The following is a 13,693-nucleotide window of genomic DNA, read 5'->3' as shown; positions in this document are numbered from 1 at the left end:
TTAACCAGAGGAACCTTATCAGTCCTTTTGCTCTACTTTTTGCCTAATTTTTCCCTCATTTTTACAAAAAGAGGGAAATCTCTTGAATATAGATGGAAAGAGGAAAAAACATTGAAAAAAAAAAATTGACAGCAGAGAAAGCAGGTAAGGCAGTCCACCTGAGTGTCCTGGATGAGGAAGAAAATGAAACTTCTTTATAGAGAGTTTACAGCCTTTACACAGCTCCCAGACTAAGAAAGGACCCTACAAGCAAGGTATTCCTATCTGGCAGGAAAAGCTGGGGGTGAGGGGAGAGGAATTGGTTTCAGACAGAAAAACAGCAAGAGCTGATGCTGGAAAACTTCCAAGGCTGGGCTCAAGATAAATTGCAACATAGAAGGATAAGCTGCTAATTTATCTAAGTCCAAGAACCTCTAAGTTAGATATCAAATCTCTCTTACAGCATGAAACACCCAAAGAGAACTAAATGACCCTTGCTGGAGAGGACCAAGCAAGCCTGCCAATCAGATTGAATTTGTACTCTGTCAAGTAATCCAATATTGTGAGACCAAGGATCACTTCGTTTCTGTTGCACTAAAATCATTCAGTATTTCTCTTATTTCATAGTTGCACCGACACTAAAAAAAGCCACCAAATCACATGCCATCTCAAAGCCAAGTGGATCCTGCTTTGAGAAAAGTGACCTGCTTCAACAACCTTGAAATAAACTATTAACTTTCATGGCCTCCGGTACAAAATCTGGTCATATAGCCCTCTAAATCCAATGAAGCTTCCACTACTATAAATAAGAGGACTTCCTTTCACACTCCTGAACTTCTCCCTTACCCTCACTGAACAAAGTGGAGCACACAGAACTGACCTACCCAGAAATAACAAGAGACCAGAACCATCTCAGTCTGCTCTTCATATCAGAATCTTTCCCTGTTAACTTTCCTATCCATACTGTAATCAAGAGCCCTTGTTACATAACAATTTTTTTTTATTCAAGTGTCTGTTAAGGAGGAGGGTGGGGGCACATATGCCAAGAGGGGCTATGATCTAAGCAATCTCTCAAACTTCAGATAAATCACTGGCAATATTCCACTAATTAATAAATAGTACACAGAAAACTTTTATAAATAGGTATTTGTTGACAGCAGCAGGCTGGAATGATCCTGAAATAGCTGCACTGTCTTTGTAACTCACATTAAAGGCTCTAAGACTGTATAGCTTTTGCTAGAATGAAACTTTCCCATGTTTTCCAAGGCAGAGGCTTTTGCCACTTGTCACCTCATGTCTTCCATTTAAAAACTTTAAAAGTAAATATTAAAACAACTAATAAGGTCAACTGACTTATAAGAGCTGATAGCTAAAATTGTTTGAGAAAACAAAGCTCATTTACTAAAAGAACAGTTTGTGGTTCTATTTTTTGGTGGATTTTTTTTTTTAATGTAGCTTTTTATTACTATTTACTTATTTTGTGGTTGTTTTACATTCTACATATGCATGAAAACATTATGCAAAATCTAAGAAAAGATGGTCACAGATCTTAGAGGAAGGGAAGATTTTAAAGGGAAAAAAATACAAATTCACTACAAAAGACAAAAGATAAAGCAAAGAGGAAGTAGCTCTAAGAGCCAATTACTAAGATTCCAGAAGTAGCAGTTTTAATTTAGCAAAGAAGCATTCACAAAGGAATGCCTATGAGGAACTGAAAATTCAAACTGAACTACATAAACGCAGTATTCAAAAAACGTAGAGATGAAAACAAAAATGGGGCAATAGCTGGTGAAACAAGCAAATGCAAGCAAAGTTGATCAGTTATGTTCTCAAACTAAAATGTGCTGATAGTGTAAGTGGGAGAATAAGGGGAGTGTGGGATAGATAAGAATAAAGCCAAAGTGAAGTGAAATCTGAGGGAGGTGCAGAGAAGGGCAGTTGAAAACACTGTGGAGGAGAAAGTTAGAGGTGCAGGGGAAGAGGCAAGACCAATTTTCACTGAAAAGATCTTGAAAATGCAATAGCAGAATGATTTTGCAGGTTTGCAGGTTTGTTTGTTGTTGCTTTTTGTTTCTAAACAAAAAGGAATCAGTTAAAATAGTACAGCAGAGATACTTAACATGGGAAGAAAGCACTTGTAGGAGGGTAAAATGATCATGTCCTGAAACAGCCACTCATACAAACATTGTCAGTTGCACTGCACAGTGTGAGAACTGGAGCAGAGGGAAGTGCACACAAGGTCAAGCAAAGGCTGGAGGTTAGCAAAGTCATTCCTGCACTTGGAGGGAGGAGAAAATGAAAGCAAGGGTAAGAATTAACTACATCAATGGGAAAACAACAGCTGGGCAGAGATGGAATCAGAGATCTAATAGTAAACAAGAATTCTCCAGAAGTTACTGGCCTGGAAGAGCACTAAGTAACAAGGCAGGAAGGCTGAAACAGGTGAGCAGCACTCAGAAAATGTGTCAAGAAGAACACATTTGGAAAGTGACAGAAACTCTCCTTAGAGTAAAGGTAACAATCCTATGGCAAATGGAACAGAACAAGCTTTACAATTAGTACCCAACTCTTTTGTTTACTGCTTTGAGCGCAAGGAAAACTGTTTCTACTGCTTTCAAGTATCTTGTTAAACTGTACAGCTTCCTACACAAGTCAACAACCTCAAAGAGGTGAAAATGATTTATTTACTTACTTTCAAAAAGCTACTTTGCTTGAAAAGCAAGATGATGCTTAATAAAGCCAAGAATCTCATGTTATCTCATGCACTGAGGCAACAACAAAGCACCAACACTTACAGGGACTATCTCAGCTTCCTGATAGAATGAGTCAACAAGACCAAATACTTAAGTATTTGTACCCATTGTTATTTTATTGGCTAATATTCTTATCTAAAACAGTTTTTAAAACTGTTGTTAAGGGACAGTAATAAAGTAAAGTCCAAATTGCTTTCTATGATTTTAAAGTGTTTTTCTAGAGTAACACAATTTCTAATAGTCTTCCTCACTTTTTTCATTCTCAGGATCATACAAAAATTCAGCCTTTAAAAAAGTGAGTTTCAATTCATATATTTAAATTTATACTTAATGTAAAAACACTGTGTTGAGCTAATCAAATTAACAGAACACCATTAAATCTTCTTCATAGTAATTTTGTTGTTGATTATGAGTTTACTTCATTTTAAAATGTACACGGAAAATACCAGTCGTGGAATGTGTATAAAGCAGAAATCTCAATTTTTTTTTTTAAAAGAAGTTTCAAATTAACATGTATGTTGGAGGAATATGATCAGAATAGAGATGTGAATATTTCTTGCCATTTTAGACAGCTGAATAATAGTTAAAGACAGAAGCATGAAGGCTATAGCACAGAATAATTGAGGAAAGCACAGTTACAGAGTCTCAGCTCTTTTAACCTGAGTTTGGAATGGTGGAGGTAATCGTTGCATCAGAAAGGTATGCATATGCATAGGAAGAATTATACAAAACAATTTCTTCTCAATCAGTTCCAGTATGTTAAAGTTTGGGACTTGTTTCTAGCTCAGTGCCCCCTAGCACATAGCCTACTATTAGCCTCCGTCTTCAAAGGAAAAAAAATTAGCAGCTTGAGCAAGAATGCATTCCTGTTTTGAAACATAACCAATGAAAGATGAAGACAGAACTGTGACAGACAATTAGGATTCATTGAAATGCTTGTGCAACTTTTCACTATTCTATATCAGCTAGAAATAATTTATCTCCACTGCTGCATCTGGTAGAACAAATACAGTTCAGTCGCATAAATAAGCGAACTTTCTTAATTCTTAACAACACCTAATAGTTGTTGGTGCCTCCTAACGTTCTGAAATCCAAATCAAGATACATTTTTTAAAACCATCCTTAAATAATCATAGAGAGTAAGCTTGACGCAGTGGCACTTTCAGATCCCTGCATATTAACTGATGATCTGTAAACAACAGTAATATTAATGCTGCACAAGATTTTTCAACATAATTGGACTCAGTTGCATTACTCATACTACTCATTTTGTGAATTGAACAGTGCAATTTGGTGATGCACAAAGTTTCAGAAAAGACAGTTATTAGATATTATGATTGTGCACTTACACCAAGTGAGTACACATTTCACCTTATCTTCCCACTATAGAGATGATTATCCTAAGATGGGAAACAGAAGTATTACATAACTGACAACTCATTCATTAGCAAAAAGTTCATAGCAATACTGAAAAGCTGATTTTTGTTTAAAAACCAAGCAAGCATGGACATATGAATATTCCTAACCTGTAAAATGATTCCTCCACATTATATCAGCGAAACTCATTGGTGGGCCACTGGGAGGGTAGTGTTTACCTTTCAGAGGCTCATGATCAGTCCTTATCATATCCATTAAGGAATTTTCCAAAGAGTGCAAGTTAAAAGTGTCATAGGGCCTATTCCGGTCCTAGAAGGAAATAAAAAAAAAAAAAAAAAAAAGGAAAGACTGTTAAAGACTAATCATTTTCTAGCACAGGCTCATTTCTCATTTTAGAGAACTTCAAAATGCAGTTCCACTTTTCTTTTTGATACATTCTTTTTATATTACAAAAGAAATTTATAGAGATAGGCCTCTACAGCTGTTAAAATTATACTCTTTATTTTTAACTACTGCTCTCAACAGCATAGACAGAGAAGTTTTGCAATATTTCTGAAAATACACATATGAAAAATAGTTAATTGCAAATATTAATATTTAAGTAAGTTGAAAATACAGATATGTTAATGTAATACTGGAGAAGTGGCATTACTTCAGAGTTCAGATATATTTGCTTTACAGCTTTGTCATCTGCCCTCTGTCACAGTGCTTCCATAACACAAAACAGAAGCAAGCAATGCTCAACAAACCAGCAGGTATATCTGTCCCAGAAAGTACAAAGATATTTTTCATACATCTAACACAAATCTCAGTGCTTTAAGAAGAGTACATTAGAAGTCAAAACAAAATATAAGATAGGAGATGACGTGCTTTCAGAATAGGGTACTCAAAAACCTGAGTACGGGGTTTGTATTGTTTGAATATCTCATTTGTGTTGTTTTGCTGCAGTTCATCTTCTGTTTTCATGTAATCAAAAAATAATAAAAAAAATACAACGGGTCTATAAAAACAACCACTTTCAAAGTTTGTGAAAAATTTTACGGAGATTTACTGATCTCTGGTTCACTGATATTGAAAGTGCTGAACGCAGAGGGACAGCATAACAAAATGGCCCATCTTCCCATTGCAGTCAGACAGTTTTTAGAAAACATTAATTTTCTTAATTTCATCACTACCATTAAAAAGGCAAACCAAAAGTACGTAAAAGATCACAGATAGTTTACAGGGTTTTTAGTTCAGAATATTATGCTGAAATTACTAGAGTCTATTGTGCAAACTAAAACCTTCAGTATCACGTTTGTGCTCTCAAAATTCCCAGAACAGTGTTTTCCACATGCTGGTTGAAACAAGATAATACTCTTGCTTGGGAGAATAAAAATTAAAATCCTTAGACCAGAAGCAGCAGTATCCAAAGGCCTTTGACTGCTGCTTAGAAAACCAATGTTTGTATGCTATTTAAAAATGAACTTATTCACCTTCCCAAAAGGATCAATACATGTGTGTCAGTACATAGCATATGAAAGAAAATTTATGCCCAGGAAGTCTAAAAGAAGTCTTGGGGGGCGGGTAAAAAAGAAGTGTTTTTTTTTTTTTTTCCCCTCATATATCTAACGAAATACTTCACTTTGGTATAAGGCAATCCAGTATTTCACAATATGCAGTAGGTTAGAAGAATTTTATTGTATTTGTAAAATATGAGGCCAGATTGAAAATTGTGAATAAAAGAATAAAAGAATAAAATAAAAAACACCCACATTCTTGTGATATATTAAGGACTGTTAAATTGGATCTACATTACTCCTCTCAAAGTAAAAATAGTAAGAATTTTAGTCACCACTAATTGTTTCTTCTAAGTTTTTAATATTCTGTACTGTGAGGATCTCCAATGTTACTTAACCATGGTGTTTTTTAGAAGAGAAAAATACATAAGCAAACACGCAGCTTAAATCCTAAATATGGTAGAGGAAGTATTTTTCAGTCAGATCAGTCCCCTGATCTGGCTTACTACATAGAGAGCTTAGCTGGCAAAACCCAGTAGTGTCAGGAGAGTACAAAGGCAGGACTGATGTTTTTGCCACAATGATAGTTTATTCCAAATCTAAACATTTCCAAGATTACAGTCTTGGAATTCAGGAGGAAAGAGTTCAGAAGAGGACCGAGCTACAAATTGACTTTAACTATCCTGTACTAACATGAGTGTTATATTGCAAGTATGCAGCTGCAAATCTATGGAAGGTCCTGTTGTAAAACTTCCCAGGGAGCTGTGCAAATGGACATACATGAGAAGGAAGGGGGAAAAAGATCACGGAACAAAAGGCAAGGCTATGGTATGGGGCAGATTTGTTAGAATGCAGAACCCTTCTGGCCTTAAAGAGGAGTACAAAGCTGCCACATATTTTCAAGGTGAAGTTGTGCCTACACTGAACAGAGGAAGATCAGTTCCATCAAAACACTTATACTTTCCACTGTACATCAAACTAAATCAAGTAAAGGAAATTTAGACTTCACTAATTTTTACGAGTATGTTGCATACTTAAGTATAATGCATGCTCACTACAGATTTTGTAGAGTGGGTGATAAACAAACACATTCCAACCCCAGGGGCTGCTACTTTTTTTCTTTGGAGCTTTAATTTCACTAGAAACTCATTGGTATTCAGCACATATTGCTTCATATATTCAGTAATTTCTTCCAAAAAGCCTTGTGTTCCTGCACACACAGAAAGGGTGATGTTTCCTTATTTCTCAGCAGGAACAGTTTCTCTTGGTTTTGTGAATTGATACTGTTCTGTCTCCCAGCTTTGCCTTTTGCATGGTTTCATCAGACTGCCCATGTGCTGCCAAACAATCCCAGCAATAGAAACAATCCTCAAAGGCCCCCAGCAGCACATGGAAATGCTGCAAATTGATTTGGGAATAGGATCATGATCAGAAATCAAGATATATGCTACAGAACGATAAAGCATACTAAAAAAAAATCTGGAAAAGTAGTTTGATAATCCTACAAGTCTGCAAAATCTGCTGGGGCCTAAATGAGACAAAGATCTAAACTAAAGACCTAAATCATGGATAAAGAGACCTCTAGCTACAAGGCACTGCATTTAGCTAAAAAGCAATCACCAAAAGCCAGGAGAAAATTAAGTCCAGTCTGCCAAAATTGGATTGTACTTTTGCTTTGTACAGACAACAGATCCTTCCCTGTTAGTTGCTAGTATGTATGGTAGCATATTTCAGTTCTTACAGTGCTCTCATCTTGAAAGAAGAACAGCTTAATAACAACTGAAGAAAATATGGGTTCCAGAACTTCAACTCTCAGTTTGTCTGCCACCTTTAAGTTCATCCATAGAATAGGCCTCCTCAAAGTTTGTGTTATGCAAAGCAAAAAATTATAAATGCATACGCAGGATCAAATTCTTGAAAGATCACAAAGCAAAATTGGACCTTCAGCTGAAGTTGAGTCTCAGCTTTCTACCTTTAAATATCTTACAATTCATTGAAAATGTCACAAAATACAATGTCTACAAATTGTCTCTGTTAATTAATTAATTAAAAACACAAACAGTAACTGCCAAAAAAATACTTGCAGTGTTACAACACTAAAATAAAATGACAAAATGCAATAACTGACATCTTACACTCTTCTGCATATGTATTACACTCATCTTTAATTACACAATCATTGTAATTTTTCAGAGGTCTCCAGTCACCATCCAGCACACATAACGAACCTCGTCTAGGAATGAATCAAAACTGTCTCTGAAGGAGTCTGTTCATCCCTAGGACTGATGCTTCTGTTGCTTATTACAGGAGCTGGCTGAAGTGTAATCTGTTTGTCAGCAAGTTCCAGGATGGGAAAACACGTTCTTAAAAGATACTTCAATTATGAAGCAAAGATTACTTAGCAGTACCTGAAGTTCTCTGAAAGATGTAATTGACATGCACGTATATCCTATCATTTGAAATCAAAATTAATTTTCCCTTTTGACATATCCTGTAAAACAGCGAGCTTTGTCTTGTTGCCTTTCAACATAGAGCAAAAGCATATAAGGGCAAAACATACCCAGTACTACCCCTCAACAGAGCACTTTACTGATGAAGAGGGAGAGGTTAAGAATGGGGAAAGAGCACATCACCACAAGGACAGTGAGTACCTGAATGATAGTTGCAAACAATCTTTGGATGACAGACCACATACATATGCTTACAACACAGATGCTTTCAAAGAATTTTCCTTGTCCAAATTTATCCAAGACAGACTTGGAATTCTTAATGTAAACAATAATCATCATCATTGTTTTACTAGGCATTTCTCACAGCAGTACTGCAGTTGCTTGCATTGCAATAAGCTGCATTTTGATAACAGAGGAAGATAACTTCTTACAAGTCTCAAAGATGAATCAGTAACAGATTCAATCTTGGAAGCATGAGCTAATATGGCAAGTTCATCTCTTGATGAAAGTAAAACCAAGACACTGAGAAATGTCACATGGATTAGAAGAATTTTTATTTTTTTTTTTTATTTTTTTTAAGGTCACTTTCAGGTAAGGGGAAAGGAGCAAATGGGCTCAAAAAGAAAAATCAATAAGAATTTGCAACCCTACTCTAAAGTCTATTTTGGACAGCTCAACAAAAATGCACCTTTTGAAACTCCAATAATTATGGATGACAAAGTCAAGACCAGATCAACAGCTCGTGCCTTAAGTGGTTCTAAATGGACTCTCATACAGCTTGGCTTCCTTTCAACCTCCACAGGTAGTTAGTTCAAAGTAACTAGAACTAATGAACTAATAGAGGAAATGGTCAATATATCCCACTGCAGAAACAGAGAAGACACACACTTGTGCTCCAAAAAATGACGTTGCATCTTTTTCCATTGTCTCTGCAGTGGGTTGCAGCAGAGAAGAAACTTGATACTGGTTGAACTACAGTCTGAAAAGTGTAAAGTTTTACCCTGAGAAGGCATGTCAGGAATCTGACACACGTTGCCCAAGCCTAGCTACCACTCACAGTCAAAAATCTTTAAACACTTATTTATGCATGTGATGAATTTACATCAGCATGGTCATCTGCATTTGTAACACAAACTGCGCACTGAGCTGTGAGATACAAGCAGTGTAGCTCATTAGCAGCAAAACCTCAGGTACCTATACTCTCCCAGTGACGTTTTCTTGTGTTTATATATTTCAGATAATCACTGTCTTCCTGCTATGTTTTCTGTATTTTGAACAGTAGCTCAGTTTCAGTAATTCATTTCGGTGTTCTATATCTTCCTGCTGCCCTAGATTTAGACTGCCTGCACCAGCACATGGCATGGCACAGCACAGCATGACTGCCAAGCAGCAAGATGGCCTCCACTCATAGAACTGTTCACTGTTTCTAAGGGAATACCAAGCAGTGTTTAGGCTCAGGCAGTTTCCTCACAGATTCTAGGACATCACATGCAGCATGTAGATTAGAAGAAAGAGATAAGATACTGAGGAATGGCTAAAATTCTTATGGTTTAAAAAACTCTCCTATTAATGCAAATGCCTTCACCATCATCACTGCTACGTTTTACCCTTCTGTGCCTGTGCTCAGCCAAGTTTGGATTTGGCTGCACAATGCAGCTAAGCATTGCCAACTAAAGCTGAAGTCAATGGAAGCACAGCTTTGAATAAATACAGTGTAAAATGCCAGCACTGTCTCAAACTGGGCTCGCTTACTCTATTCTAGCATCTGCAGGAGGGGTTATTGCTAAGAACACAAGGAAAACAAGTTTGTCTCACTCTAGCATTCCAATCCAAAAGGAAAAAAAAAAAAAGCAAATAAAAGCAAGCACTATGGAAGTTTGGCTTGGGACATGCTCAGTCTGCTGTGATAGTATAGGTAAACGACTGCAGCTAGCAAGCTCTGAACACTTTGCTGAGTAATCATGGTCTCCTGGCAGCCTCCTCTGATGCAATCCCACCTGCACCCTCCATAGATTCAACATACAAATATAGGTACGTTCTTCAAAAGAAGTGAAATCTGAGGAATATGGCCATGTGGCAAAGTAAAATGATCACTTTGTGAAAGAATTTAAAAAAAAAAAAAACAACTGTAAATAGCAAGTGTTACTTCCTTTGCAGCTTGGCACTGGAATGTTGTCAATAGCAACATGACTGACAACACAGATATGGACAGAACCAGCACAACCAGAAATTTCAGTAATTTTTTTTCCTTATACTGGACTTCATAAAAACATTAAGTAAAACCAAGCGAATAACAAGGGATAAAATGTAGGCAGGAGGGGAAAACGGGCTAAATTTGTACATGTCCATGGTAAAGAAAACTACAGCAGAGCTAATAGTACTAAGTCTTAATGAAACTTCATTTTAATTTTACATTCTTTTTTGAACTTTCTTTCTCTGGGAAATAATAATAATAATAATAATAAATAATAATAATAATAACAGTGGAATGTTTCTTATGTTATCATTGTTCTTCAAACGCCCACAGAAGAAATGCAGCAACTTCTCATTTCTTTCTCTTCTTATCACCAACTACAGCACATTTTTACTTTCCTACATGTTCAGAAGTTTACTGGGCAAAAGGTGAATTTTTGCCCTTTTTTTCCCTAGCTTATTCAAAAAGATTTTAAGAAAAATGAGGAAGCTTAAAAGAAAACAATATAAAACAATATCTAATCACATACAGATTAGGGAAACATTTTAATGCCATTTGACAATGACACTTTGGACCTCTAGATAAAAGCATTTGATCATCTTCACTATGTAGCTGTTAACTGTGAAAGTTGTATAGTACATGCAAGAATTCAGACGAAATCCAAAAGCCTCGAGAACTTGACTGACTCAAGCAGCTTTTCAGAAAAAGGTAAATGACATCTACAGAAGTACCCCTCTTATAGACTCTGAGCCCTAAAATGTCACAAGGAAACTAAAAATCTTTCACTGAAATGTTTGTAATTTGCATTCCCAAAAAGCACAGAAATAGGAAGAGACAGAACAGGCTTTATACCGAATTAGAGAAACTAATCCTAGTTATATTCTTCATTTTAAAACTCATTTTCATTGCAGTAAAGATGAGATTCTTTTCGTACGCACTCAAACTGCATAGAAAAATATTCAGCCTTTACAGAAGAAAGAAAGTAAATATCTTAAATATCCAAAATATTCTGACAAGCTACTAAATATTGAATATTTGCTTGCAAACTCTGAGGAAGAAGGTAGGAATTTACCCAATCTTTTCTTAGAAGTGGTGGCTATAGGGCAGGCTAAGTCTGAGCAATTTATACCTTGGAATTATAGAGAACAGACAAAAATATAGCACTGCTGGATACAAATTAAATATATTTACCTCTTGTTCTATACTATACCGCTCATTTCTTTTAGCTACTCAGCAGAGCCTTATTAAGCAATAACCTACTTACTGCACTGTTTGAATGATCCTTTGCTGTTCTTCCAACACATTCTTTGATGATATGCTAAGCATACTTCTTACATCATCACTAATGTTATTCCTCTACCTCAAATTCAAAGACAATAAATCATTCAGCCAAATACTTAACTGTGTAACACAGTACTTCAACTAGGAAACTGTTTATTACCAGCAAATAATATAATGCACTTAAATTTTTCCAAACACATTCCTTTCTCCATTAAATAATGGCAAGTAGACAATGTGTTACAAAAGAAAAAAAAAAAAGAAAAAAAAATCCACAAATCAGCCATTATTCTAATACCTCATTATGCTATTGTAAGGAGTGATCTGTACACAACTGTCTGAGCACTCACAGGCAGCATTCATGTTCAGCCATATTTAGTTCCATCTGATGTTTTAGATAAAAATCTGCTCATTAGTCCAGTTTAGGAATGCATCTCAAAAAGCTGATGTATCCACTTTCTATTATAGTTACAGATTCCAGCAACAAGTGGTTGTAACCACTCCAAAGTACAGGATTAAAGTAGTTACACCCAAGATGACCAGCAATTCAGAAAAACAAGCAAATGAAAAAGCGTGTCAGCAGTAGGATTTACAAGGCCATTCATTATAACCTTAAGTTATAGAAGAGACATCATTTAAGTGGTTCAATGGCACGCTGTACAAAACTTCAACCCTGATAAGTTACCTTTGGTTTTCTACCATTCTGTTCAGTAGAATTATCCCTGTATTCCACATACACTAAGGAAAGGTAAACTTTGAATTAAGAACTTCCCTTACTCACTAAAAATGAGCACAACTGAAGCTCAAACCTAAAATCACAACATCAAAGCACTACAAAAATGCAGACTGCAAATGGAGAAGGGAGTGCGGGGGATACTACAGCATAAAAGGACCCAAATGACCATACTTCACAGTCCAGACTGCATAATGCAAATGACAGTAGAGACAAAGTATAAGGAAGCTCTCAAAAGTATTTACAAAATGAGCAGTCCATCCACATTGTTACAGGATAATGAGACAAAACAGGATAGAAAAGCATGCAGGTAGTGACTGTCAGACGGCTGATCGTCTTTGCTCAGTAAAGGACTCTCAAGGATTTCTCCAAAACAGAAACAGGTTTTATTTTTCAGTAATCACCGACGTGGGATATATATTGCCAAGATTTAAAAATAATAGTAATTTAAAAAAAAGGAGCACGTTACTGAAATGTTTGCAATGTTTAAGCCTTATAGCAAACAAACAAACAAAAAACCCCGAAGTACTGTCTCATACCTTACACTCATTGTGCTTTTAAAAAACAGTGCAATTAAAATAATATCTAATTGTCATATTTCAAGCCAGGCTCCTGTTCCATGTCTGCTATGTTCAGGAGATAGCAGTTCAGCAAAACAACTTGTAAGTGCCAGAATTCTGGCTAGATATTTCCACCAAAAAGGAAGGAGATATTTCATCTGCTCCTGTAGGAAGTACCTTTACCTGCAGGTTTGAAGAACTACTCTTAGAGAAAAGAGAATTTTTGCCATTTCAGTCCTTTAAGGACTAAAAGGAAGAAAAAAAAAGAAAAAGGAAAAAAAAAAAAAAAAAAAGGAAAGCATAGTGGGAATACTTGTTCACTAAGAAAAGAAAAGTGAGGCCACTTACTGACAGGCCTAAAACAGGACACAAACACTCTCAATGAAAACCAGCACCAAAGAAGACAAGAAGGTGACCTTTTCAGTGTGATGTCACTTTGCATTTAGCAGGACTTAAACAAGATGTTTAACCTATTAGCTGCCATTTCACTGAATTTGCTTGTGTAAGTGGTTGTATCCTGCCATTATGTTGTTACAGCACGATTAATATGCATGACAAATTGTGACACAAGAATTAAAAACCTGCTTACGAAGAGGTACACACACAAGTCCAGGCAGTCACGCTCTTCCTAATGGAGACTGAAAATAGTTTAGGCAGCAAATGTTCTCCATCCTGGGCCTTCATCCAGGGTATAACCTATTGTAGAAGCCAAAGCTGTCACAGCCATCTTCTCTTAGGGGAAAGAGGACCACAGGCTCTCTCCAGCTGTGCACTTATTTCTAACCATGAGTTGAGGACTCCTGTGTAGTCACTGAGAAATGAGGCAATCCTTTTATAATGCTGCTATTATGCTATATATATATATATATA

At 36.2% G+C, this 13,693-nt stretch overlaps 1 protein-coding gene across 5 annotated transcripts in view; it reads right to left on the bottom strand.

Annotated features, from left to right (window-relative positions):
- The window catches only part of CPEB3 (cytoplasmic polyadenylation element binding protein 3), an 88,052-nt gene that overhangs the window by 53,863 nt on the left and 20,496 nt on the right, over positions 1–13,693 (bottom strand). For 4 of the 5 annotated variants that reach the window (XM_085229402.1, XM_010714564.4, XM_019617679.3 and 1 more), the window contains exon 3: positions 4,259–4,418. In XM_085229402.1, the coding sequence (XP_085085528.1) occupies positions 4,259–4,418 (160 nt within the window). The remainder of the gene's footprint in view (positions 1–4,258; positions 4,419–13,693) is intronic. The other variant, XM_085229403.1, reaches the window with a different exon arrangement.

The sequence above is a fragment of the Meleagris gallopavo genome, chromosome 8 (genome assembly GCF_905368555.1).
Source record: "Meleagris gallopavo chromosome 8, MGAL_WU_HG_1.1, whole genome shotgun sequence".
Lineage (NCBI taxonomy): Eukaryota > Metazoa > Chordata > Aves > Galliformes > Phasianidae > Meleagris > Meleagris gallopavo.
This window is presented reverse-complemented; position numbering and strand designations above follow the sequence as displayed.